This window comes from Salarias fasciatus, chromosome 2 (assembly GCF_902148845.1).
Source record: "Salarias fasciatus chromosome 2, fSalaFa1.1, whole genome shotgun sequence".
Taxonomy (NCBI): domain Eukaryota; kingdom Metazoa; phylum Chordata; class Actinopteri; order Blenniiformes; family Blenniidae; genus Salarias; species Salarias fasciatus.
The window spans coordinates 12,118,269-12,144,745 of NC_043746.1; the positions used below are offsets into that span (position 1 = coordinate 12,118,269).

At 44.2% G+C, this 26,477-nt stretch overlaps 1 protein-coding gene across 2 annotated transcripts in view; it reads right to left on the reverse strand.

Annotated features, from left to right (window-relative positions):
• The window catches only part of LOC115398022 (A disintegrin and metalloproteinase with thrombospondin motifs 2-like), a 116,694-nt gene that overhangs the window by 8,778 nt on the left and 81,439 nt on the right, over positions 1-26,477 (reverse strand). The window contains exons 4-17 of one of the 2 annotated variants that reach the window (XM_030104645.1): positions 17,834-18,039; positions 10,132-10,215; positions 8,023-8,179; positions 7,048-7,153; positions 6,672-6,815; positions 5,938-6,070; positions 5,122-5,151; positions 3,933-4,046; positions 3,670-3,815; positions 3,383-3,558; positions 1,147-1,280; positions 941-1,064; positions 328-408; positions 62-225 (exon numbers count right to left, since the gene is read on the reverse strand). In XM_030104645.1, the coding sequence (XP_029960505.1) occupies positions 62-225; positions 328-408; positions 941-1,064; positions 1,147-1,280; positions 3,383-3,558; positions 3,670-3,815; positions 3,933-4,046; positions 5,122-5,151; positions 5,938-6,070; positions 6,672-6,815; positions 7,048-7,153; positions 8,023-8,179; positions 10,132-10,215; positions 17,834-18,039 (1,799 nt within the window). The remainder of the gene's footprint in view (positions 1-61; positions 226-327; positions 409-940; positions 1,065-1,146; positions 1,281-3,382; positions 3,559-3,669; positions 3,816-3,932; positions 4,047-5,121; positions 5,152-5,937; positions 6,071-6,671; positions 6,816-7,047; positions 7,154-8,022; positions 8,180-10,131; positions 10,216-17,833; positions 18,040-26,477) is intronic. The other variant, XM_030104637.1, reaches the window with a different exon arrangement.

The following is a 26,477-nucleotide window of genomic DNA, read 5'->3' on the forward strand; positions in this document are numbered from 1 at the left end:
TTATTGTGTAACTTAGAAACTTCTTGTATGAGTGAAATTTTAAACTGATCAGAGAGCGTACCATGATAAGAATTCCGTGTCTGAGAGGGCCGGTGGTCTGAAGAGTCTCTTTGTTGTTATCGTTCTCATATTCCCACTCCACGCCCTTCTCTATGACTGAACGGGTTTCTGGGTAATCGTTTTCCCCATTCAGGAAGAACAGTCCTGATGCCACATTTTTAACAGCTGCGGACAAGAGGACAATGAAAGCGATTAAACATGCTTATAAATACCAAGATAAAGTACACACACATGTTATTAACAAAAGAAGGTTACAGAGTTAAATACCCAGAGTGTGTGAGGTGGCTTTCAGCTCTTGGATCAGTAAGTGTCTTGCTCCTCTGGGAATTTCAAGAACTTTGAGGAAACCTGTAATGAAACACACATCTGGGTTGTGTTGTGCCAAAAAAAACCCCCCAAAAGCTCATTTTACAGTTTCCTGAAAAAAAAAAAGAAAAAAAAAAGCCTCATCTAATCCTGTAAAGACCTCTGGTTCATTTCAACCACAGATCCCCACACAGTCTTGGTCCCTGATACAAAAACCATCAGATTCTGGGAACTTTGCTATTGTGATGTCGGCTTGTCCTGACTTCAGGAGTTCAATAAAAGCATGAGCTCATGAAGTGAGGTTTGACGTAACTTCTTGGCAATGCGCACATGGAAACATGTCAGCACGGCTCGAGCCGAGGCGTCGGGCCAGTTTTGCACATCCTCCTCTAGAGGGCGATGTTTATTTAAACATGTCAAGACAAACAGAACAAGCTTTCAATATTCATAGAACAAACACTGGCCAGCAATGTCTTCAGTGTTTACCAGAATGGCAGACAGACACTTCGCTGACAGGCCCAAATCAAGTCTGATCTCACTGAAAAAGAGTTCCAGTAAATGTTGAGGTGTTTACCTTGTTTCTTGGCGTTGCGAGAGATGATGTCTTTAAAAGTTTTGCAGCTGGAGTTGTCCCCTCCACACACCCCACACTTGTCCTCCTGCTTCGAGGAGTCGACCACGCCGTCACAGCCCACTTTCTGCGAATGACAGCATGGAGAGTTCACCACGCGTCCGTCCGAACGCACGCCGCCGGTCCGGCTCCCGGGCCCGGAAACTCACCGCACACTCCCCGCGAACACACACACTGTGCGGGTCCTTGTACGAGCAGCGCGTGCCGTCCTGGACCATCCTCTCCATGAAGAACACGTCTCGTGTCTCCTTGGACTGGCAGTGCAGGTGGCAGCGTTTGTTAGCTGGAACACAAAGCAGGAGAGCAAATCACAACTTTTTCCAACGACTGTCAGTCTGTCTCACTCGTGATCCGTCATGACGCTCTTATGTTTACAACTAACGTGATTATTTGTTTTTTTTTTTCATATTCTGAATGAGCTCTCCGTGAGTCAGCGCTACACAGCGTCTCATTGTGTTCGTCTGAGTGAGTCACACTACAACTCTATGAGCCCCCAGAGACAAAACCTGGCAGATCATCCCAGTGAGAAGGAACACTCCCACTTCATCACGTTTATTACAGATGGCCGCAATCCAGAGACCTTGTCTTACAGAGCTCTGACACTAATAAACAGGTGGCAGACACACTGCTTCGGAATCGTTTTAGGTGGAGAAGCTGATTTCTGTCACAATAAACGAGGAAAGCACACAAACAATTTATTCCTTTGCCAGGGATTCATATTATTGGAGCGTGTGTCCCTGCCACATCGAGCTCACGGTAAGGACAGTCTCATGCAGGTGCAGGACAGTAACGGGACTGCAGAGTCTGAAGACGATCGAATCACATTTTAGATGAGCAGCTTTGTTTTTGTGGTTCATTATAGTCTCGTGGTGTTTATTGACCCTTGATAATGGACTTATTGAAAAACATTCACATTTTAACACTGATGAAGGCTGCTGCAATCCTGTTTTTAAAAACTCTGAATAAACATATCTAACTTTACATTTCTTTTATATACAGCAATACATGCTGAAAAGAGTACAGCTCTCTAGAATCACAAACTTCATGATTTGTTTACAGAGTTCTCTTTATGGTTGCCTGATATAATTGGTGTAATTTGCATAAAAGTAGGATATCCTCAAGATGAATGAACAGATGCATTCATCATATGTTTTAAAAAATGAAAAAACTTATTGAAGAAGATTTGCATCTGATTTCATATGGGAAAAAAACTAAACAAAAAAGTGCTTTCAGGCTGTCATAATGTAATTTGCACGTCAGTGTAAACAGTAATAAACTCTCCAGAGCGGAAAAGGATGTTAATCAATGCGTTAGATTTATAATAATCCATGGTTATATTCACAGCAGGGAATCATGTGGTCTGGACCCCTCTTGGATTGTCCTCTCCATCAAATTATTTATAAACCCCTACAAAAATTCTTCTTCATAAAATCAGCTGTTTACTGTTTTCCTTCATTGACAGAATTTCAACTCTTTACGTTACTAAACAAAAGCTGAGGTGAGACAAGATTCCAACTAACCACGGCAGTGTCACATCTAACAGTGTTTCTTTTCCAAGAGTAGATCAGATTAGAGTAGATTAGATGTCTCTTTACTCCAAATAGTGGCATAAAACAACAATTTGTCACACAAATACAACAATTTCACACTCTGAGCAGCCGCTGGTTTTCCTCAGATCGTCTGAAACTTGGAAGATGACAGAACATGAATGGAATTCAATTTCACCTCCCTGTTCACGTTGTTCCTCTCACATACGAACACACACTCGGGCGAGTGCATACACACACACACACGCACACAAAAGTAATTTGAGACTGTGAAAGCTTTTCTAAGAAATATGGCATTTAGAAATAATGAGAATGATGAAAACAATTTAGCGAGGCCTCTCTGAGCCGGCGCTGAGCGGCGTGACCTCCGTTCAGACACCGAGACAGCTCAGCGCTTTTCTCCGGGGCTGCTCTTTAGCTGGATGATAATCTAATGTGGATCAAGAAGACAGTGACACCTCCACTTAGAGACATGATGGATCTGATGGCATCGTGCACACACACACACACTCGGACACATCTTTAAACTTCTTCATGAAATTTCTGTAATGAAGCTGAAATCTTCATGCTTACGTCATGCTGAGAATGTGGTGGAGATGGAAGAAAAGACGGAGGTTCAAATGACATCGTGAAAGGGTGGAGAAGACACCAAGTTCAAAGAGGATTGTTTTTAAAGAGACGTTCAAAGAGACGGCTTGTTTTTATAGGAGGGTGTAGTCGTCCCTCAGAGCTGTGCTGAGGCTCAGTCGGACGGCCAGGTGTCAGAGACCACAGCTGAACACAACCCTCTGAAGCTCAACCACATTCAGGAGCGTTTTCCTTCCAGCGCTCTACTCACGGTCGGGGTGTTCATAAGGCAGCAAGTGGTGCTTGTTGCTGTGGAGTTCGAAGCGCGGCTCCCTGGTGTGGCACTGCTCCTCCCGTGGATCGCTGTAGATGTCTTCACACTCGTTCATGTTGCACATCTGGAATTGGTAAGTAGCCCCCACGCAGGTCCGGCCTCCGTTGGCTGGTCTGGGAGGGTAACAGGGCAGACAGAGGGCAGTCTCACGTTTTAACTCATTTTCATAACTTTTAAACTGAACACTTTCAAACTTGCTCATGAGCAGATTGAGCGTTCCGTACCTTGGATTGTCACAGTCACGGGTGCGAAACTGTACTCCTCCACCACAGGTGCGGGAACACTGGCCAAACTCACTCCATGAACCCCAGTTTCCATCTTGCTTTATGAGGTCTGGAGTCAACCAGATGCAGTGTCCTCTAAAGCAATGCTGCAAGAGAGCAACCAGGTAAGGCCAAGCTCTTCCTCCAATGCAAGAAAAAATAGTTCTTCCCTTGTACATGGTGTGTGTGTGTGTGTGTGTGTGTGTGTGTGTGTATGTAAATACCTTCCCATTACCACACATGGTTCCATCAATGGGCGGCCCTTTCTTGGTCTTGCAGAAGAATGGATTGTCAGGGTGGCTACACCACAGCTGTTTACATGGGTCAAATGTGCGATACTGTGGGACACAGAGACGGACACCCTCTTACAACCCGGACGCCGCGAGGCCGACGTTCACTAACAGGTCAACCACCAAGAAGCTGGGATGAGAGTGAACACTGAATAAAGGAAACAAAAGTATAGATGGGTCGAGAAATAGAACGATAACGATAGCCACAACAGCACTGAACCCGACAGTAACACCAACCTGGTACTGACACAGTGCACTGCACACTACGCTCCACCGAGAAACACACAGCCATTCATGCAAACTCAACCGATGGATGATAGAGAGACAAGACTCTCCTAATGACGTAGCCTAATTTTGTCACAGGGGAGGTCAGAGGTCAGAGGGCAAAAGGTTTAGAAGCCAAAAGGTGAGGTCTGAGTGACCTCTAAAATGCTGAGGAACACAGATCAAGGACCAAATTCTCCTTGTCTGATATGATGAGGATACCACCAAGCTGAGCAGACGTCCTGAGTCTAAGGGGGCATGCCCTCCTCCCTCCTTTCCACAGACTTCCCGACCCACCATGACCTTTACGGGTCAGAGGGCGACTCACAATCCACGGCTAGACTGTGGTAGGTAATCACCAGTTACATCAGACTGGAGGATCCTAAAAGCTGAAGTGAAACATGGAAAAACGGCCTCTGTTCTGGCTAGGCCCAGTCCTCTTGGATGGGAAAGACATCTTTCCAACCTTTTCCACTCGTTTAAGGTCTTGGGAGTGCCAATATAATGAGGCTCTTCCTGCCAAAAGCTGCAGTGATTTAACACAGATTTGCAGGACTTTCTGTTTGGTACTGTTCAACTTCTGGACTGCACCTCAGCCACCGAACCAGTGAACCAGCAAATTGACGTTGTTTTGATGAATTTCATCGCCACTTTCTCTCAAAATATAGGAGCGTTTTAGAATCCTGCAGACTAACATCCAAAATATGACAATGGATAGAACAGAGAAACAAAGTACAGTCAAAGAAAAGTAAGGAACAACGTTACAAACGGTTACAACTTCTGAGGACGAATAGGTAAAGAAAATCTGAGAAAGGAAATGACGGGCCACATGTCCTCCAGGGAGATGGGGTTACCTTACCTGCGTTCCTGACTGCCCCGCCTTTTGTAGCTGAGGGGAATGAGTTTGACAAGAGAATAGAGGGTAATCTAGCAATGTGCGCACAGCCCGTGAACAAGCCCTTAGTCAATCAAGCAATAGCTTCCCAACAGCGTGCCACAGTGGCTTCACACTCATGGAGCGGGTGAGGGTGAGTGGGGTAGATGCCTGGCAAGATGCTGCACTGGGGTGAAGCTTCTCTGCTGTGTGCTGGGCTTTCTCTTTCTTTCCTTCTTTCTTTTTTGTTTAAATGTTTTTGTCTTCACAATAAACTGCTAGTGAGAGGATCATGTAAAGGCACTGTGGTATCAAGACAACTGTCGTGGTATAATAAATTATATATATTTTTAATCAGTAACCATTAATAACACAAAAAAAAGGAAATATCTATCAAAACCAATTACCTGCTTTTAAGCAAGATGTCAATCCCACCAGTGGCCGGGAGAGGAAACAGAGGACATCAGAAGAATGTGAATCGCTATGTTTGTGTGAGTCTCATTTCATTACAGTGCAGATCAGAGATATATGTCAGGACTAAGCTCAGTTAATGAGGCAAACCTTGGAGATCAAGAGTGTCCATGAAGATGTTTATATGACAGTGAAATTCAGCAGTTTCTGAATAAACTCAACATACTGAAGTCAATATGAGTTTACCTCAGCTCTGAAAGTCTCTCAGAACCTTCATGTTTTCTGGGCGGATAAAGTGACTCTATCTGCTTCATGAGTGTAGATGTTAGTATGTGTTTATGAAACTGGCTCCGTTAGTAAAGTGGCAGACGGACTCTGGTGATCTCTTACCGCGGTGCACATTGTGTAGCCGACGCCGAAGTCAAAGCGGCACTGTTCGTTCATGGAGTAGTGCAAACCAGGGAGCTGAGGCAGCGACGGCCAGTTGTGGTCGAAGGGATCATCGCGAAGACAGTCGTAGGAACTGCACAAAGAGAAAAGAGTGACTTCTTAACGCTCGCTAGTCTCTGTAAATCTGTGAAAAGGGGAAAAGGGGATTTTTCAGGGTTGGAGCCTGTACTTTTCGTCTGTCTTATCTTTGGAGCTCAAACACATATTTTCCCTTAAACCCTCAATATTTCAGCAGTTTCTCATGACAGTTGTTTGAATCCAGACAGACGGACAAAACAGTGTGAGCTTTCGTAAAAGCATAACAGCTCCTTGGACTTAAGATCAAAGCGTGGTGCTACTATCCATTTCCTTTGCACAATGGTATTTTTCAGCATGAAATAATAAATATTATCAGGATGGAAGAATGACCCAAAAAAAAAAAAAAAGCCCCAAACTAGATGCAAGTTCCAAAAAACCGATGCCAGCACTGACCTTTAAAAGTCTGTATAATGAATACCTGTCTCTATGAGAGCGTGTATCCATGACTATTTATGACTGTTGTATTAAATCTGTTTACACGCTCACATTTTGCAGAATTCAGGTGCCTTTAAAGAAATGCAGCTACTTTTAAAACACAGTCATCATGGTGGAAGTGGGAGAACACTGTGGGAACACAGCAGAAGTGTTTGACTCACTGGAGGTAGCGTCCCAGCTCCTGCATGCTACATCTGGACCAGTGGAAGCGGTGGAAGGCGGCCTGCACCAGCGGAGCCATGATGCTGCCCATGTGCACCTCGTCTCCACAGCGGTTCCCCTGGCCGTCGTGCTCCATCCCCAGCCTGCACAGGAGGACAGAGGGGATGAAGGAGAGGTAAAGAGGTGAACCAGTGGAGACAGACTGTGAATGTGTAGGAGGGGAACAAAGCCGCGGTAATTCGCTCTTTCCATACTGGCTGAGGTGACCACTTGGACATAAGCTGTAGTAAATCAATACACTACCTTGTTAAGACTGCTGATTTTTGCTGAGATGTGTTAGCGTGATTGAGCGCACCGGGACGGCGCGGCACTTACACATGTCCGGTCTCGTGTGCCACCACGAAGGCCGAGGAGAAACCGTCCTCGTGGTTCAGAGTGCAGCTCCTCACCGGATGGCACATGCCTGTCACTGGAGCATAACCTTAGCAACCACAGGGACAGAGATGCTCTTCAGCAAGCACAGATTTACTGCTGTGATGTACTTGATGAGGAAAAAAGGAACATGACGGTGATGAAAAAACATTCAAATCACTTAAACAATCAAATGTGTGTCAATTATTATTTGAATTTGCTCATTTGACCTGTATTCTGTGGCCCAACTACACACATGGTTTAACTCCTAATGTGCTATTTAGGTTTATTTTTATCATTAAATCTATATTTGTTTCTCTGAATTGATTCTCGCGAATTAACAAATTAAAATTCACACTAAAATACATTACATTTATACAAGCGGCACACAGTCAACTGATATTAATATTCAAGCGCGCGCACACACACACACACACACACACACACACACACACACACACACACACACACACACACACATAAAGACAAATTTATTTGCATTGATGTGTCTAATCCTAACCCTAAACCGTCGCCTTCCACCTCTGCGTATGCCAATCTCCAACTCCCTGTGTGCTTGTCTGTCCTGCGCCGCCTTTAATTGCGGAGCTGTGGCTGGCCCTTCTCTGTCTATTGATTTTCTGCTGCTGAAGGCTGAGCCCAAGGGCAGCTGAAGGGCTTCTGGATAGCTAGGCCACTGCCTTTAGAGGCCTGTCCCCTGGGCCTGTGTGTTAGCCTGTACTCTGCTGCACAGAAAACCACCGACCACCGAACCCACAGTGCACTATGCAGCTATATGAGGCACAGGAAGGAAGACGTCCGCTTCATATGTGTACTTACGAGTTTCAGACTTTGAAGAGGGTTAATGTGCATTGTTGCTGTACTGTATTTATTGCGTGTGAGAGAATGAAAGCTCTGGATTGTGCTCGTGTCCTTGAATACCCTGCATGCCGGTGGGGCCAAATTCCTGTCGTGTCAGGAAGATGGCATGGTCATGATGCTCAGCATCCCCTGTGTCTTGCTTCTGCTGCAGGAATGCCCAGCGACACACATTCTCCAGACTCTGAGATGGATTCCCCAGCTCGATCAGACTCACGGACTGGTGGAGAGACACACACACACACACACACACACACACCCAGATAGAAGAAGAGCACAGAGTGTGAGGACGATACAGAAACAGGCAACTAAAGCAGCCTCTTATTTCACAAGAACAACAACGTTTTATTCAACCCTGTAGGGGGCAGTGTCATAATGTTTTATATAAAGAGTCAGCAGATCTTGAAAATTGCTGAGGTGTGGAACACACACAAACACACACTGAAAAGGATGCACAGCACTTAAACAGAACTCGATCCTAAGTTAATGATTTACTAATAAATAGACTGTTAATGAGCTCTGCACTGTGAGTTTTGCTGTACCAAAATTATAAAACCAATTCTCCCAGATGCCTCTAATTCCCTGTATTCACCTTCACCTCCCATGCTCCTCTTCAGCATCTCAGCTCATCTATCTTCTCTCTCTTTGCACTTCTGCCTCCCGCTGCTTCATTTTGTCAGTTTTTACATTTGCTTGCTGTTTTCGCTCCCGCACAATGCACAGCTGAATCCAACAGCAAGCGTGTGTGTGGTGTGAGCGAGCTGCACCAGTGACATATGGCTTGCCTCTGCACACATGACGGAGTGTGAAGCCGGCACTCCGCGCAAACTCTTTGGACAGAGTCTGCTGTACATGTGTGTGAGTTCTCATGTCCATCAGCTCCTTGTGTGCATGTCAGTTCGACTCTTTTAACTCTCTGAAAATGTGCTCATTCTGGGATTGTGTGTGTGTGTGTGTGCGTGTGTGTGTGTATGTGTGTGTGTGTGTGAGTGAGAGAGAGAACGAGAGAGAGAGAGAGAGTGTGCGCACATTCAGGGTCACATAGCCAATCTGCAGGCTGTCTGGGTGCAGCTCTGTTGCCACGGTAATTGGGAATGATGGACAGCCAGAGCTCGGGCTGGAGCTGCATAGGGGCTGGCCCAGAATGACCAATGTAACGTAGTGTGTGTGTGTGTGTGTGTGTGTGTGTGTGTGTGTGTGTGTGTGTGTGTGTGTGTGTTCTTGTATTTCTATCCTTGTCGGGGCCAAATGTCCCCACAAGGATAGCAAAACGTGGAACGACGTGCCTTGTGGGGACCTTTTTCCGGTCCTAAGTAGGAGAAACAGTGTTTTCTTGACCATGTTGTTGTTACTGAAAAAAGTAAAAGTGCAAAAACATTTCTTTAGGGTTAGGCTTTGTAGTGGTGTGGGTTAGGATTAGGGTAAGGGTCAGGGTTAGGGGCTAGACATGAATGGGAGTCAATGGACGGTCCCCACAAGGATAGAAATACAAGACTGAGCGTGTGTGTGTGTGTGTGTGCGTGTGTGTTCCCCTCAGACTGGAGACATGTAGTGGGAGGAGAGGAACAGACAAGGCTCTGGGAAGTGACAGAGCGCCTATCCAGCGTTAAAATCATTTGTATCGTCCGTTGGGGTAATCCCTTCTCTCTCTCTTTTATCTCTCTTTCTCCCGTCCTTCTCTTCAGCGCCGACGTGAGGATAGAGTTACAGTCAGGAAGAAGAGGATGCAAACCCCTTGTCCGGTGTCTCTTTATGAATGAGGGAGGGCTATCATTGATTGTTTATCTTTGCCTGGACTTCCCAGGATTCTGTGCTGCAGCCTACTGGGAGGAACACTGATTGCATAACGGGCAGAGTTTCTATGTGCTTTGGTGCTGAACTGTGAAGGCGTGCGACTTGAAAACACTCCCCTGGGACACTGCATGCTTTTAGTTCCTCTTTTGCTCAGTCCACTGGAATAACAGGCTCTGGGCATCGGCGTGTGCGGATGAGCGTGCATGTGTGTCTGTGTGTTTGTTTATGAGCGTCTGTGTACGACTTGGCTGTGCTTAATGTAGGTACTTAAAGCTATTGTAGCAAAATCCCAGCATCACAGACAAGGCGTCAGCTTTCCAGGAACTGTGTAGACGGCAGTCAACCTCTGAGTGCAAATCATGACTGGGAAGGCCTTACCTTGCCGTACCCCAGCATAATAATCCGCACCAGCACCACATTGATTTTTGCCCCCAAAGAGTTGTCATGGTAGATTTCATTCACCTGTGGACATAAAAGATCAACACAGGAGAGAAAGGGAGTTTGAGCAAAGACCTTAAACACATCTAAACTTATGCAAACCTGCAACAAAGGCAAATAAATGTTTTCAAGTAAATAAGCCAACTTCAGAATAGGTTTGTTTTTTTATTGTTTACTCAACTCTTATTGTGCGAACCAAACTAACAGGGTTTGGTATTTTGTGACATAGTCCTACATATTTTTCTCAATTGATGACTTACTAAGCATAAATGAATCCATTAGTTACACATTTTAAACATATTGTGAAGGATGCATCACTCGGTAATGAAGAATTAAAGAAAAGGCTGATGGGAGCCAGTTGTGGACTGAAGTCGCCCCCGGGCAAGACAAAGTGAGACAAGAGACTAAAAGACAGGAGAAAGGATTAAAAAAAAAGAGAGAGAGAGAGAGAAAAGAAAGGTTAGGAGAGTGCAAGGAACTGGGTTTCCCATGAGCACTGATGAGCAGGAGATGAAGAAGATGCAAAAGATAGAAAGCCTAATACAAGGAAACAAGGTAATGTGTGACAGGGGAGATGCGGAGAGCACTCTTCTGGTGTGCGCGTGTGTGTGTGTGTGTGTTCGCACGCACGCAAGAGGGAGAGAGAGAGAGAGAGAGAGAGAGAGAGAGAGAGAGAGAGAGAGAGAGAGAGAGAGAGAGAGAGAGAGAGAGAGAGAGAGAGAGAGAGAGAGGTAAATTGGCACTGGAGTTGAGGCCTGCTGTCCTCAGTGACTGTGCGCGGTGCCTAATGAGGCAAAGGGATGTAAAAACAGACAGCCATAATGAGATGGCTGATGGACATGCTGCGGAGAAGGAGTCTCACACACACACACACACACACACACACACACACACACACACACACACACACACACACATACACACACACACACACACACACACACGAACACACACAGAAAGGTACACAGAGATAAGGAACAAAACTGCAGAGACATTCAGCAAAAGAAAGGTATGGGAGCGGCGAGGAATGCTGCGGATGGAGACGGAGAGGCAGAGGGGAAGAGTCAAAGAAGCTGAGAGGGAAAGAGAGAGTGCTCAGGAAAGAATGGAAACAAAACGTTCTTAGAAAAAAAAAAAAAAACATCAGAAAGCAACAGAGAGGGAAAGAAAAATCTGGAATGAGGTGTAGAGTCGGAAATTCCAGCATCTTATTATGAAAAATCCAGCTGAGGGATCTTTCAAGTTGGGATCCTAATTTGCGAACCACAAACAGTCTGGAACAAATGAATGTAATTACATGTGTAGGCATGGCTGCCACGCGAAGGAGTAACAGCATTACAGCATGCTCCGAAACCTCAAAATAAAGTCATGCTGGGCTTTCAGCATCGCGCGGCCTTTGTGTCATTAAGGACATCTGTCAGCTGCCAGCAGTCTAAGCTAACTGGCTAATGTAGAGAAATATTACTGTAATAACATGACAATCTCAGTGGAAGTGGCAGTTTGCATGAGGAAAATCAGATGTTGTGAGCATCTGTGGTTTTTGTAAGCAGGAGTACTAAAAATAATGCTGAAGACTCTGAGCGGAGCTGAAGGGCCGATCTCGCTGGCCCGGAGACGTGGCGGCGACCTGGCGGCGACTCGAGACGTCGCTGTGACGTCTCCTGGAGACGAGCGCGGTCTCTGGGGGGCGCCAGAGAGCTCAGGGGTGTGTGGCAGCTGTAAAGTGGGGATCTGGCTTTCCAAGTCTGATTTCTTTCCTTTTACTTCTCGAGAATAAATTATGACAGAAAAAATGGTGAATAAATAGGTGGACTAATATTAAGATTAATGGAAACAAATGATAAAAAGTAAGTGCAACAGTTGTAGACTACATAATAAACAGTTTTTCTTTTAAATGACCCAAACGACGGTTAACATTTCGCTGAAGGCTCATCCTCTGAAACACGACAGGATTAATAAAGAGTGTAGAGAAAAATCATATCAGTCTATTTGTTTCTACTTAACACATCACTCAAACATAAACTAACAGATTCTTTTCCAGTTGTGCTGTACCAAAGGTCCCAGAGGCAAACAATAAAATAAAAATTGAATTCCTGAGGGACAATTTAGTGTGAACCACATGAACACTAAACAAAGAATTCCCACAGGACCACTCCGCAAGTGAAACACGCTCCACGGGGATTTCAATGCACCACACAACTGACTGCTCTCTCCGGGGTAACCTGACATGTAGGAGACCTGCCTAAACACACCGAACATCACGCTTCAATATTCACAACGTTCTGGTATTCTAAAAGGAATTCAGAAAAACTGCCTGCATGTGAAATTCATTTTTTGTGTATGACAATCAGACACTGACTGTCGATGTGATACATTAACATTTACTGAGTTATATTCATAAACTTTTAGCCTTTTTGACGGGTACTCCATCAGTTTACCAGTCATCCATCTTCAAATGTCAAACCAGACTTCCTCTTCTCATATTGGCAGATGCTATTTGATCGTGACACAATTTGTCACCATGAATTACTGTGATTATTATTTTAGAAAAGTGTTAAATACAACAAATCTACACCAAAAACATATTTAATGGACGACAATGTGGAGTGTGGGGCACAGACGAGGCCGTGGAAGGTTTCAGTTCAAACCTGTTGTCTTCATGGATTGTGTGACATGCTGACGGCTCTGCCTTGTTTTGCAGCTTCTGTCCGGTTATCGTGGTTATTGTAGCAAACACACACAAGGACGTGACACACACTGGCTTTGTGTGATGCGTCTGTCTGAAATGGACACTCGGGTGCGTAAGTTCACACTTGACCTGTTTCCTTGACGACTGTCAATTAGGGGCGGTTGACATCCAGGTGACCCTAACATCACACACACACACACACACACACTCGGCTGGAACAGCGCTCCACTAAGTTGAGCTTTATGTGTCTTCATGCATGTTAGCGCTCGCCCACAGAGGGACGCTGACACAGAGACATTAAACGCCAGAGGACAGACACGCCACTGCGATTCATGATCCGCCGCTCAGCTCTGTAAATGCTTACATGCAAACGTATAAAACGGTCTCTTATAAATGCTGCTAACAGTCCTTCGGTGTCCTGAAGGGTGACGCCGACGGTCATTACCCCCCAGGGATTTTCAAGATGACCCACATTTCAGCAGCAACGAGTGTGTCTTTCTGAGTCCTGACACACACCGGCCTGGAGATCCACAGGCATGAAATCGTTACTATGGGATAAACAATGCAGGCGGGGCCCGTCAATTAACTCCACAACAACAGGTATGAAGGACGCAGGGAACTGGCAGCGTGAGGAGCGAGGAGTGATTAACATCAGTGATTTCTCGTATAAGTCGTATAAATTACAGCTATGAACCAAACGAATGATGATGTTTTGCTTGTTTACATTAATTGTTTGACAAATACACAGCTCTGTTTATAACCTGATTACAAACATAAACTGATGTGCATCGCCCTATAGTGACACCAGGAAACAATATCTATGACTGCATGAAATAAAAGAAGTTACATTAATGTTACTACTGGTAAAAGTAGGGACGACAACAACAGCTTAAAGACTACAAGATTAGATTATTTCACACGGCGGAGAAGGGCGGTTTCGTCTTAATTGACTGGCTTCTGATTATTATTATCTTTATTTTTATAATTAACATATCTATCAACACTACGGATTCATTGCAACACTCTTATATGAGCTGAAAATATTGTTTTAGTGCTTCACTGACTTTTCTCATCGCAGAGAAAATGTAGTTTCATTATTTCAGATTACAGACGCATTCTGGAAAATATATATTAGAACACATTCAGCTGTAGATGTGACAGAACTGAGTCATCAAATTAAACTTGGCTGGAGAGCTACGGAAGGCTTGATAAGGCTTTGGGTGGGTTTTCTAGATCTTTTTGTCAACACACAGGGGAATATTTAAAACTGAACCCCGGAATTTGAGCTCTCGGTCTGACAGTGCTGCTCACATATCTGTGACACCTGCAGCTAACAAGGTGTCTATTATTACCTGGACTACATCTCCTTTCCCAGCTCTTCCTGCCACTTATTAATATAAGTTTTCACTACCTCCAGCAGCTTTGGTAAAGACATGACTGAACCATCAGCATCACTTGCAGACAGGAAGAAGGTTTCCTCCAGACAGAAACTTTGCAGACAAAATACACTTCACTGTCCTCATCTATTTTGCCTTCTCAAAATTAAACTTGCCCTTTTTTTTTTTTTTTTTTGTTTTTATACGTACAGGTGCACATGTTTCTTTTCCAAAAATAATATCAGTGATTAATAGTTTGTGGTTTTAATGACTGATCTCTCTTCTAGTCAAACAATGTGAACATCCAAAACATACAATGTACTTACAGTGTACTTCACTTTGGCACATTCATCCAGTAAAATGCGGTTGTAGCACATAATTACATAACGATGCACGCACGCTAAAAAAACGCTTAAAAGCAAAAACTTACAGAAATGTTTCTCACATTAAAATAAATTTGTTGATGCTTTAAATATTAAATTACATCCATCAAACCACTGCTGATGTCAATTAAAAGAATGAACAGATCTATTTTTACAAGGTAAGGGGAAGAAAATATGACATTTTTCTTCAAATGGAGGCGAGTACAGAGTCATCAGAACAATAAATACTCAAGTAACTTAAAGTATCATCTACTGGAGTACTGTCTCAGAGTTCCAATACTTTCTGCTACACAGTAACTTAAGTTACCTACTTTATTTAACAGTGGTCTGTTAATGGAGGCTCATTCCACCTGCAACAGGTGGATTGAAATATTTAGAAGACTATTTCACGTTTTGAGGCCTGCACTGTGTTTCTATCACGGTTTCTACTGTGTTTTCTGTGCTGCGTACAGGTGGTTAGAAAAGGGTCCCCTGGTCACACTGTTCTCAGTTTGTAGATACAACTGAACAAAAAGGGAGGAAAACAACATGAGAAAGGAGTGGGAAGCAGACAGAGGTGACGACACACACATTCAGCTCCACATACATTCATTCACACACACACACATTCTCATGTTGAACTAAGTCGACAGGATTTAAAGGGTTTCTGTGGGAGTGCTTTGATGTTGTACACGCACACGCGCACACACACACACACACACACACACACACACACACACACACACACACACACACACACACACACACACACACACACACACACACACACACACACACACACACACACACACCACTACAGCAGTGGGCTCAGCTAAAGGGAGGAGGAAAAGGAAAACACAATATCAAATCCATCATGTCAAAATATGTTTCAATGACTGAGAAAAGAGTAAATCTATATGTATTAAAAAGTAAGGACAACGAAGCAAAGAAAGGTTTTACATATTTAAACCTTCAGAGGGCATCTGTGGCAAATACATCAACTAAAATCTGCTTCTGATCCTAATTTTCGCGTTGCACCGGGCATGTATTCTCATAAACTTGGGTTATCGCGCATGTCGTACTTAGAAAGTTTTTTTTCTTTTTTCCTCGTCACATCATTGAGCATTTGTTGCCATGAACTACCTGAGCCGGGAAGCGGCGACAATGCGAGCGGCGGCGCAGTGAGAGCCCAGGAGAGCGAGAGGAGGGCAGAGAGGAAAATGCATAAAGCGGCAGAGAGAAGCGTCAGACGGAGCACACCCATCCTGAGGTGAGCAAAGCAAACTTTCAAGAAGAAAGCCGCCTAGATGCCGCGCGTGGGAGGCAGCGCTTATTTATTTATTTCTGTTTATCTGGCTGTCAGTAATTTATTCTGAATGCGCTGTTTAAAATACTCCCTCTCCCTCTGTCTTCCCGGCTCTTCCCCACAGATTAGAAAGGGCCGCGTATTCCCTTCTCCTATATTGTCTAACAAATATCTGAAAGAGGAGGCTGAGAGCACGGCGCCTCTTGTTCTTTCTCAAGCACTGAATTGAGACAAAGAGGTGTGCCAGGATTTGTTGCTGTGCGCTTGCACCTGCTTAACAGTCGGCGGCGGCTTCCTTAAGCGGCGGGTCGCAACGCAAAAGCAGGAGCAAACGGGAGCGGAGGAACGAACGGCGGGTCTGCGAGAGTCGCATGCACATGTACAAGCGCATGCAAGGAGCGGTCTCCTCTCACCGCAGGTTTAATTTGTGAAGATTAAAGTCTGCGGTGTGTTACACACACACACACACACACACACAAACACACACACACCTGGGAGTGTGAGTGCTAAGTGTTGTTGTGGCCTGAAGCACAGTGCCTGCTGTTTCTGCACCACTCTCTCTCTCTCTCTCTCGTGCACACGCACACACACACATGCGCGCACACAGTGAATGATGACATGACACAAAGCCTGATGAAACGATAGGTAGAAGCCCCTTCAGCTCACAGGGCTCACCTTACACATGCACACTCATGCACAAATGAAATCTCATCATATTCAGATAGAGAAGAAAGGATTACCCGCGGCTGATTGCGGGATGAGAACATGTAGGAAGGGAATTGAATTGTCATTCAGCCGGTGCGTGTTTGCCAGTGTGTGTCTGTTGCTCTCTGTCTTTGACCTCTCGGTGACTTAATTTCCATTCAACTCAAATAGATCCCTTTTCTCATTGAAGGATTTAATTTTTTTTCAGCGAGTCTAAGTTTTGGGCATCGGTGGAGTGATTCGTGCACAGTTTGTATGAAAAACGAGTTTCCAGTCTTATGAAATGCAGTCCTGACACTGTAAAAGCTTTAGACGTGCAATGCACTAATGAAACATGTTACACTTGTGAAAAGTAAAATATTCTTATGAGAACAACTGTGCCATTATTAAACCTTGTTGAAACGACACATTTTGGTTCATTGCTCATTACCTTGATTTTTTTTCTCCAGTTTAGCTTATAGCTTTGTGGTATTACTTTAAAAAAGAGCATTACGAATATCTTCAGTATATTTAGGAAGTTCAGCCAGTGTGTAGGTAAATGTACAGTTAACATTTTATTGCTATTGTAGTAAAACGTACATGTGTATGCATTTAAACTGCAATGTAACACAGATGTTGGAGCCTATGAAAGTCTGCAAGCATCAGTTTTGGGTTGATTAAAGGAGGCACGTTGTGTCTTTCTGTTTTTGAAAGTGTGACCGTTGCCATCTCAACCCTGTAGTGTGTTTCAAGTCTGCCTTAAATGAAGATAAAAGACATTTTCTTCCAATTTGACTGAAGTCTGCATGCACTGTAGGCCAAAGAGCTCCAAACTGACCAAACACGGGACGTGACAGGCTTCAGAAGCAGCGTAAAGCAGAAAGTTCTGCAGCTGTTATGACAACTTCTTTGACTTCAAATGCATGGAAACAGTCCTCAGCTGCTGAAAATACCATCACGGTAATCCCACATATCTATTATTATGCATTCAGATCAGCATAAGTTGCAGAATACACATCACCCCAGCTGAGTTGTCCGCGGTTTGTTTTAGTCTATTGATCAAACCTTAAAATGTCTGTGTGAGCATAAAACCAGAGCCAGCTTCACTGCAGAGTCTTCTTTTTCTTAACTTTGGTCAAAACCTTGGTATTAGAAACAGCTACAGCATTTTATTCAAAAAAATGTATTTGAGTTGAGCTCATCGGTGTTTATGCTGCTTACTTACAATATTCATGAGCGTGAGCAGGTACTTCTGAACGTGCTCCTTCCCATGAAACTGGACCACGGAGTCGTCGACGCCCAGCAGCACCTCGATGTTGTAGGCCCTGTCCAGGCTCTGCCTGCGCGCTCGCCCGGCCCGGGTGTGGTTGATGCTCTCCTCCACGCCGCGGTACAGAGACTCCAGGTCCATCAGACCGCCGAGATCTGCACCTGGAGACAAAAACACACAGACACAGCTTTGAAAGGGACTCACACTTCAATGTCTGTCGGCTGTTTTTCTTTACAAGACACCAGTTGACAGAATCTCGTACGAGTGTCTGTTGTAACCGGCGGGACGAGTCCGACTATCCTTCACACATTCTTCTCTAATCAACCAAATATTTCTACTCCCATCGGAATAAAAGGAACAGACGGTGCTTGCTAAACACATGGATTAAGACAGCTCCCTCACATTGGGGCGGCCCACCCTGCTCTCCTCCTGGCTCGCTTATATGCTGGAAGAAAATGAAGATTAGGCTGTTCCACTGGAACGGATTCAGTGTACAAACTTAAAGCAACCTTGATTCAATCAGATCACTTTTACTTCAGTCGGGCACGTGGGACTGTGAAGCTTCAAGTGTCGGGTCTGATCATGTTTCTTTCTTCATTTTAAATGAGGCAAAGAGCTGGAGTCAGTGAGGATGCAGAAGATAAATCATCCTGTCTCCAGAGCCAAGGCCAACCTTGATTCACGTGCCGTCCCCTGTTGTCCTCCTCCCCCCTCCTCCTCCTCCTCGTCGTAGTGGATATAAGGCACAGAGTGGCCTTGCTGAGCAGAAGCCCAAGGATGCCCAGACGTTCAGTCTGGAACGTGTGGTCAGCTGCCAACTCTTGAAAGTGACACTAATACAAATCTGCAGTCATGCTCTCACGCTGAACATGTTCACACTGAGTAGTGAACATGTGGATCCATCCAGCCAACACACACAGGGAGAACATGCAAACCCTGCACAGAGAGGAAAGAACAGGAACCTGGGATCTTCCCATCACGAGGCAAGAGGATCATGTTGCATGGTGCATTGTGATCCAGAGTTGATAATCTGTCTGCTTAGGAGTGCTAACTTTAAGAAATGCATTTGTTTTTTCAAATGTAGTCTTAAAAAAATACAAATCACACTTCGTTTTTCATTATTTCTCATTTCATCACTTCAATTTGCCTTTCATATTGCATTCACTCCTGAGAATTTCTTTTTTATCCCATTTTATCGCCATTTGTTCCCAGAGGCGCACAGACCCCTGCACCCTGGATGGAAACATCGTCCCTCTGGTTTCTTCCAAAATTGCACCCTGTGTGTTTCTAGGAGTGTGTGCTTCCCTGGTGTGTGTTGGTGTCCGCTGCTGCGTGCTCAACACTCTGTGGACAAACATTTCCAATTGAGCTATAAATCACTGTTCCAACAGGAGCATTAATTCAGCCGAAGCCGGAGCGGCGAGATGACTAAGTGTAATAGATATACTGCTTTTGAGTGAGGAGCTTTATTTGGAGGCGCTGCATGCAGAGTTGATTCAACACGTGGCAACGAGGGGACGGCGGGAGTGCCGATGTTTTGACACATACAGTTCAGAACCAGTGTGGAGTGAAGCAAAAAGAACAAGATGCAGGAAGGAAGGAAGATCCAGACAAGACAGGGGGGAGCGAGGAAGAGAGACATGCCACCTTGTCTCCCAATCAGCAAGGGGCATCCTGCTTTCCCACTCCCTCTTATGCAACGTTACCAAGACAACGGGCTCAAGGGGAAAACAACAACCACGTGGTAAACGTTGGCTCCCGAGTTGGGAGCAGAATTAATCTGAAAGTCTGACTATTATCCCATATCTGCCCACATTTCAGAGAGTGACAGAATATTAGCACTAGAAACAGAAAGCTGGGATGCAGGGGGGCAGCGATGAACGCAATGTGAAGAACGACAAAAGCTGATGAGAGGAGAAATAAAGATTTTTTTTTCCTGCATGCCCTCTTTTTTTTTCCTGTCTTTCTTTTTTTTTACCCCCCCCCCGTGTTGCATAGCTCATTTTACTGAGGCGCGGAACATTTCTTCTCCTTGTTAGTGGAAGAAGCCGGATTTCAGGCGATGTACTTCACAACAACCCTGGGCTCTTCCTAGTTACAGGTGCCTTTAACGAGCCTGATGTCATAACCGCACCATCTGCCTCTAAAGACAGGTCCAGATATTTTTACCTTTTGCTTATGTAATGTTCAGACAAAAAGGAAAATAACACCATGTACCAACTTAACCGTGTGTGTTTGCATAATTGCAGTTCCTTGAAAACAGTGAATGAAATAATGTGGGGGACAAGATCGGAATAAACCAAACGCTCATGTCTAACTTTCTTAACCTGTCTTTTACTGCTGCACCTCTATTAAAGCATCCTCATGTCCACCTGAAAAAACTGCAATTTTTCCTCCTGCTTCAGCTGTGTTTCTATGTACTTATTTATTTATTTATTTTTTTGGAAGAAAGTGGATGAAATAGATCCCGGAGAGCCTGAGAGGAGCGAGGTTGAGGCGAGGGGTGTGATGGATGAGAGAGAAGGGGAGAGACGCGGGAGGAGACCAGAAGGACCTTGGGCTTTGTGGGTTCCGCTTCAAGCTCATGCAGTGATGGAGAATATCGCTCTGCTGTAAAAGCTGCAGGTGAAGCATCAGGGTGCGTCTCAGCAATCAATTACATTAGCCTTTAAAACCAAATGGTAATCATCAACAGAAATAACCTACAACCATAACTTTGAAAGAGAGAAGTGCAAAAAAAAAATAAAGAAAAATCATGAACCTTAAATGAAATAAAAACTCAATACAAAGAGAAAGTCAAACTTGATCAATTGGTTTGTAAGATATTGACTTGCATATCTACTTCAGGATATAAGGAGATATCTCAGTGATCATCAAGCGACAGTTAAGTGTGAAAAATTAATAAGGACTGAAGGGAAAAACACGACATGACGAATGTGGATATACAGTATAAAACCACGACTAGACAGACAGATGTAATCCGGCGCCATTATTGAGTGAGAGAAGAGAGACAAATGATAGACAGTTTCAATTTGGCCACACGGTGTAGTGACTCAGTGGAAACGTTCGTGGTTCTTGATCATACTGCGATAGTTTGCATGCTCATGATCGATATCATTTATGAAAAATCTCTTGAAAGCAACAATCTGCAGTGTTTTGGGAGGAAAGTTATGTTTGTCAGAATATTATGACGGGTAAGGGAGAATATGAAAGCAGGTATTTTAAAAACAATCCATAAAAATCTACATTGTAAAAGTGAGATTTAAGGAGTTTCTTGAAAGAAGTTAGAGATCTTGTCAGTCTCTAAACTCTCCACGACCAAAGACAAGGGGCTCGGTTTAGGGGTTGGATTTCATCCCACAGGCCAAAGATACAGTTCTGGGTAATTCATAATGAACACACCCTTTTTAATTCAATTTTAACTTTTTACATCACATTTTCAATAACAAACCTAGTTTGAGTGTTGTACATGTGAAAGTATCGACATTTCACACAGTGTCTAAACTTTTGGACAACTGGGTTTATATATGAGGAACTCATCACAACATTGTTTTTTTCCCAAGAAGCATCATTTTCAGTCCAGAACCTGCTTTCTCCCACACACACACACACACACACACACACACAAACACACACACACACACACACACACACACACACACACACACACACACACACACACACACACACACACACACACAACCCTTCATCTGTCTTCCTATCTTAAAACTTTGTCTGTCCGGTACGGCCCACATATTCTCAGCCCTCATTTACATTTTCACACTCCTGTCTGCATCCCACCTGCCATGGACCCTCCCATGCAAATATCTAGTATTTTACACACACACACACACACACACACACACACACACACACACACACACACACACACACACACACGCACACACACACACACACACACACACACACACACACACACACACCTCTTGCTCTGCCAGTGTTTTTATTCAGGTGGAGTATAGAGCGTGGCCTTATTAGGAGACAAAGGTTCTTTGTCTTTCAACCTTTGCAAAATGTCAAGAATGTCTGGTTGCATGCTGCATACGAGGTGGGGGGAGAGTTGTGGGGCCGGGGGGCGGGGTCGGGCAGTTCGACAGAGAGTAAGGGGAGACTACAAGCCACAACAAGAGGCAGGATCGTGACGATAATTCAGGTCAAGCCACATTTCACCAGAGCAGCAGCCGTCGGTTTGAGATGATGGTCTAACGTGTGTCTGTGCATTCAGTGGGGCTCGCTTTGGCCTCTGATGGTCGGCGTAACCATGTTCAAGGTAGACCAGAGAGACAGCATGTGTGTGTCCAGTTAATAGGCTGAGGTTACATTTTTAAATCCTCCTTTTTACCCTGTCCGGCTCGTTTTTGGCGGACATGTTGCTCACAGTCATCCCTCTTCACTGCTTTGAGCTTCTCTGCTTCATCCTGTTGTATCTAAGAGAGAATTTCCTTCACTTGACAGTTATTGCTCATGGGCTACACTGGCATTTTGGACCCTAACATAAAAGAAATACTCCAAATTTAAATTGAAAAACACTTTTTTTTTTTTACTTAGGCCCCAGGAGCCCATGTCCTGTATAACCTGAGTGTATTACTGTGAATTGAATAAAAAACTGGACAGACATTGGTCCCCACAGGGGAAAAATTACAAAGAGAAGAAGACATTATCTTGTATCTCTGCTTTCAGGCTTCACAATGTTCAACAAGTCTGTGTGAGCTTCATTCCCGGGGTTTAAAGCATAACTTCACTTTTTCAAGTAGTGTTTCACGTTGAACTACAACTTTGATAAATCACCGTGTTTAATCACAACATTCAGCAGCTCTCTCCATCCATCCATCTTCTATTTCCAGTACATCAAAGGTCCGAACAGAGAGACGCAAACAATCACATTCACACCTACTTAGAGTCTCAAGTTAAGCTCAATAAATTTGTTTGGACTGTGGGAAGAAACTGGAGAACCCACAGAAAACTCAGCAGCTCTCTACTGGTGTCAAAGACCTGCTGTTTTAATCAACAAGACACCTGCAGGTTTACATTTGTGACTGTAGAAAAACCTTCCAGCAATCTCTGGACAGAATCCTTATAACCCGTCAAGCTAAACAAACATTTTGACCCTAATTCATCAAAGTTTCTCAGTGGATGATGTCTTCAGATTCTGTTCTGACACATACGTTTAGACATCCTTCACTTCAATAAACATCATGTTTGAGTGAGAGAACGTAAAAAGAATGCACTGCATTGAAAATGGTGCTTAAATAGGTGCACAAAGGAAATATTTGGTATCTGAGGATCAAGAACTGCAAACTACTGCAAACTCAGTGAAGATTTCCTCATTCGACCAAGCATCTGTGAATGAACAGAGATCAGTGGAGATCTGTGGTATGAACTGTATCAGATGAGGCAGGTTCAAGAGGCTGCGGTTCGACAGTAATTTCAAGTGTTTCTAATGACATTCCAAACAAAAGAAAAACAAAACAAAAAAAAAGTTTGAGTTGAATCCATGTTTTTAATCTAATTTGCTTCTTTTATCGTCATCTTTGTTACTCTGTGCGTATCAACTGAGGTGAGCAGCTATGAATATGTCATGAGACATCCCAGCGTCTAAATATATGAGCTCTCACTAGTTTTATGATGCACGGTTCACTATGTAAAAAGAAAAAAGAAGAAGTTATGCCTCTGATATGCAGTATGTGGAGAAGCAGCGTTGTTTGTCCACTGTCTGCATTTCAGAGTTTCGGCTGTTATTCCTGATGAGCGGTTTCAGTTTTCCAGATTGGGTCCAGTTGATGGTGTTAAACAAATGCAACAATGAACAAAATCATTACCTTTAAAGCAAAAAATATCTAGTTTTATCAGCCAAACTGCTTTTACACACAAATATACTCTGCGTCCCCCATTTACCCCTAGAAACAGCTGTGTTTTCCCCAAGTTTAGACTGGAATGTAAAGGAAATGATAACCGCAGACAGACCTCGACCAGAAATGCTGTGAATGAAATCTGTGCATGCAAAGCCACGGGCTGGAGCAGCTGTGCTCGTGTGTGTGCAGAGAGCAGTTTGATGTAAACATTCAAGCTCCGTTAAGCCGTCCTGCAGTCTTGCACATGCTTGCTACATGTCCGTGTTTACATGTTGTGGTTTCCCTGACGACATGGAGGAGGAGAGCTGTGGCTTTTGAAAATATAGGATGCGAGAAGCCTTAAAAAAAAAGAAAAAAAAAGAAAAAAGAAAAGGCTTAACTCAAACCAAGCGAAGGTATCCAGAAAAGGTGATCCAAAGAGAAGTCCAAAAACACAAGAAGGTCACCAGGAAACACGAGGAGAAACATGGGATATCTAGTGAACCACCAACACCAGTGAACTAGGAAGAAAGTTTTAAATACAGTTTGGGAGAAGGCAGAGCTGAAATGTAAGGGGAAAATTCTAACAACAGAGGGAGAGCAGCAGTGACAGAAAGGAGACAGGTGAAAGCAGAAATAGATAAGACACAGAAGTGGTCATTAAATGCATGCTAGAGACTCGGTGATGAAGTTTTCAAAGATGTTGACTTGTGCGTAAATTTGTGTTTTGGGCTGAATTAATTGTACAAATGAAAATAAATGTATTTGCTTATTTTCCTGATCTTATTTCATCTCATTTTATTGACGTTTTGGTAGAGCCCAGTGATTTAAGGAGGACAAGATTTACTCCAGTGTTTGAGGAGATGAAGCCTTTGAGAAATCTGCAGCTTCGTCTCGCTTCTCAGAGCAAAAAACAAAAAAAAAAAAAAAGAAATAAAGTTGCTTGTTATGAAAGAGTGACAAGTATTATATTACCAACATGAAAATGAGTTGCTCTGAGGGTGCCTGCCTCCACACACACAGTTTTCCTATGCAGAGTGAATCTTTTGGAGTGTTTCACTTGTTTTTCTACTGTGTTTATTTATGACTGGCAACAGGCGGGCGAGGAGATGATGAACTTGTTAGTCCTCACCGCGGTTCAAGGCTGCAGGTCCACGGGGAAGCGCAGACATCCACACACACACACGCACGTGAACTCATTTGCCTACAGACGCGTCTCGGCCACACAGCTCGGGGCACCGGCGTTTCGTCTCCGCGGTGACAGCTTTATGAGTTGTCAAGGTGATGAGTGGCTCGGACAGCGGACGGCGAATGCTGCCCCCAGCATGTAGGCAGGTAGTGTCCCACACAGCGTCCCTGACTGACTGCTCATTATTTCCAAGCTGTCATCTGACAACTGTAAAGGCTGCAGACGGGAGGACAAATGCTGAACTCTGGTCCCAATAATCACACGGCTGTTAATTATTTAGGTTGGCAATCGGCAATCTAATTTTACACGGACAGCTCTCTGAAGACCAAAATAATTATTCATGCATCAAGCGCTGAACTCGGCCTATTTATTAATAACCGCTTTAGGTTAGGGTTGTTTATTTTCAGCCGGGGGTTTATATAATGCTGAGCAGATACTTTCGGTGGTCCGGTATTGACATCCAGTCAAAACATCTAGAATATTTAAACTGTTGCATTAAATTTTACTGTCCTCCCTGAAGTGGAAAAAAAAAACCCACACCATTTTTATTATTGCATAAAGCAGCTTTTATAATCAGCAGGTGAGCAGACCACCTATCTCCACCAGCGCTCGGTGTGTCTGTGTGAATTTCTGATGGTTCAGGAGACAAGGCAACCTTTAGCTCTCCCCTCTTACATAACTGTCTGTCTGTCAGAAGCACGCAGGGCTGCCGGGGAGGTGCTGCGGCGCACGCCGATTCCCCCCCAGCGTCCCCATGTACCAGGGTTTCATTAGCCAGGCCGAGCCGCTCCTTCGTAAAGTCTATAATGTATCCGGTTACCTACACGTTCGCAAAAGCAAAGCCAACAAGATGAATACCCTCTGCCGGGGTTTGAAACTGACACAATTCACTGTCATTACTGCAAATATTGCCACAAATGAGTCAAAATCGAGCGGCGGCGTTTCGTATGAGCTGCGGGGATGTCAATAATTACAGCGAAGAAAAACAGCCCCTGTAAACATCGCGAAAGCGTCTGAAAACACAGTAATCCAATCACCGCTATGCACAGAGAAAATATTGCTCGCCAAGATCAATCATGTCCTCAACTCTTTCTCTTGGCTCTGCGGTGGGATCTCTCAGAGCTCCATGTAAACTGGAGAGCCCCCGTTTTCAATAAGACTGCAAAGCCAAGCTGATATTAGACTTACTGCAGGACTTATCCAGTCTGAAACGGGCCCGTCTGTCTTTCCCTCTCTGTGTCTGTCCGCAACAACTGCAGGGAATTTTATGAAGGTCTCTTATGAAACCGAAAAGAGACGAAAATATCTGACGTCATAACAAAAATAAGACTCGGACAGCACCTGCGTGTAAACGGAGATCCATCTTAACCACGTTAAGCAGTTCACCTGCTGGTCATTTGCATCACCTGTTACTGTTATCAGGCCTCGCTGATTGTACATCGACCTCAGGAACACTTGCGCCGCTCTCGATCAGTCTCGCCGGGACACAGCATGTGCATCATGGAGGAAATAAAGAGGGAGAGGCTGACAGTGAGCTGCAAGGTCCAGCTTACAGAGT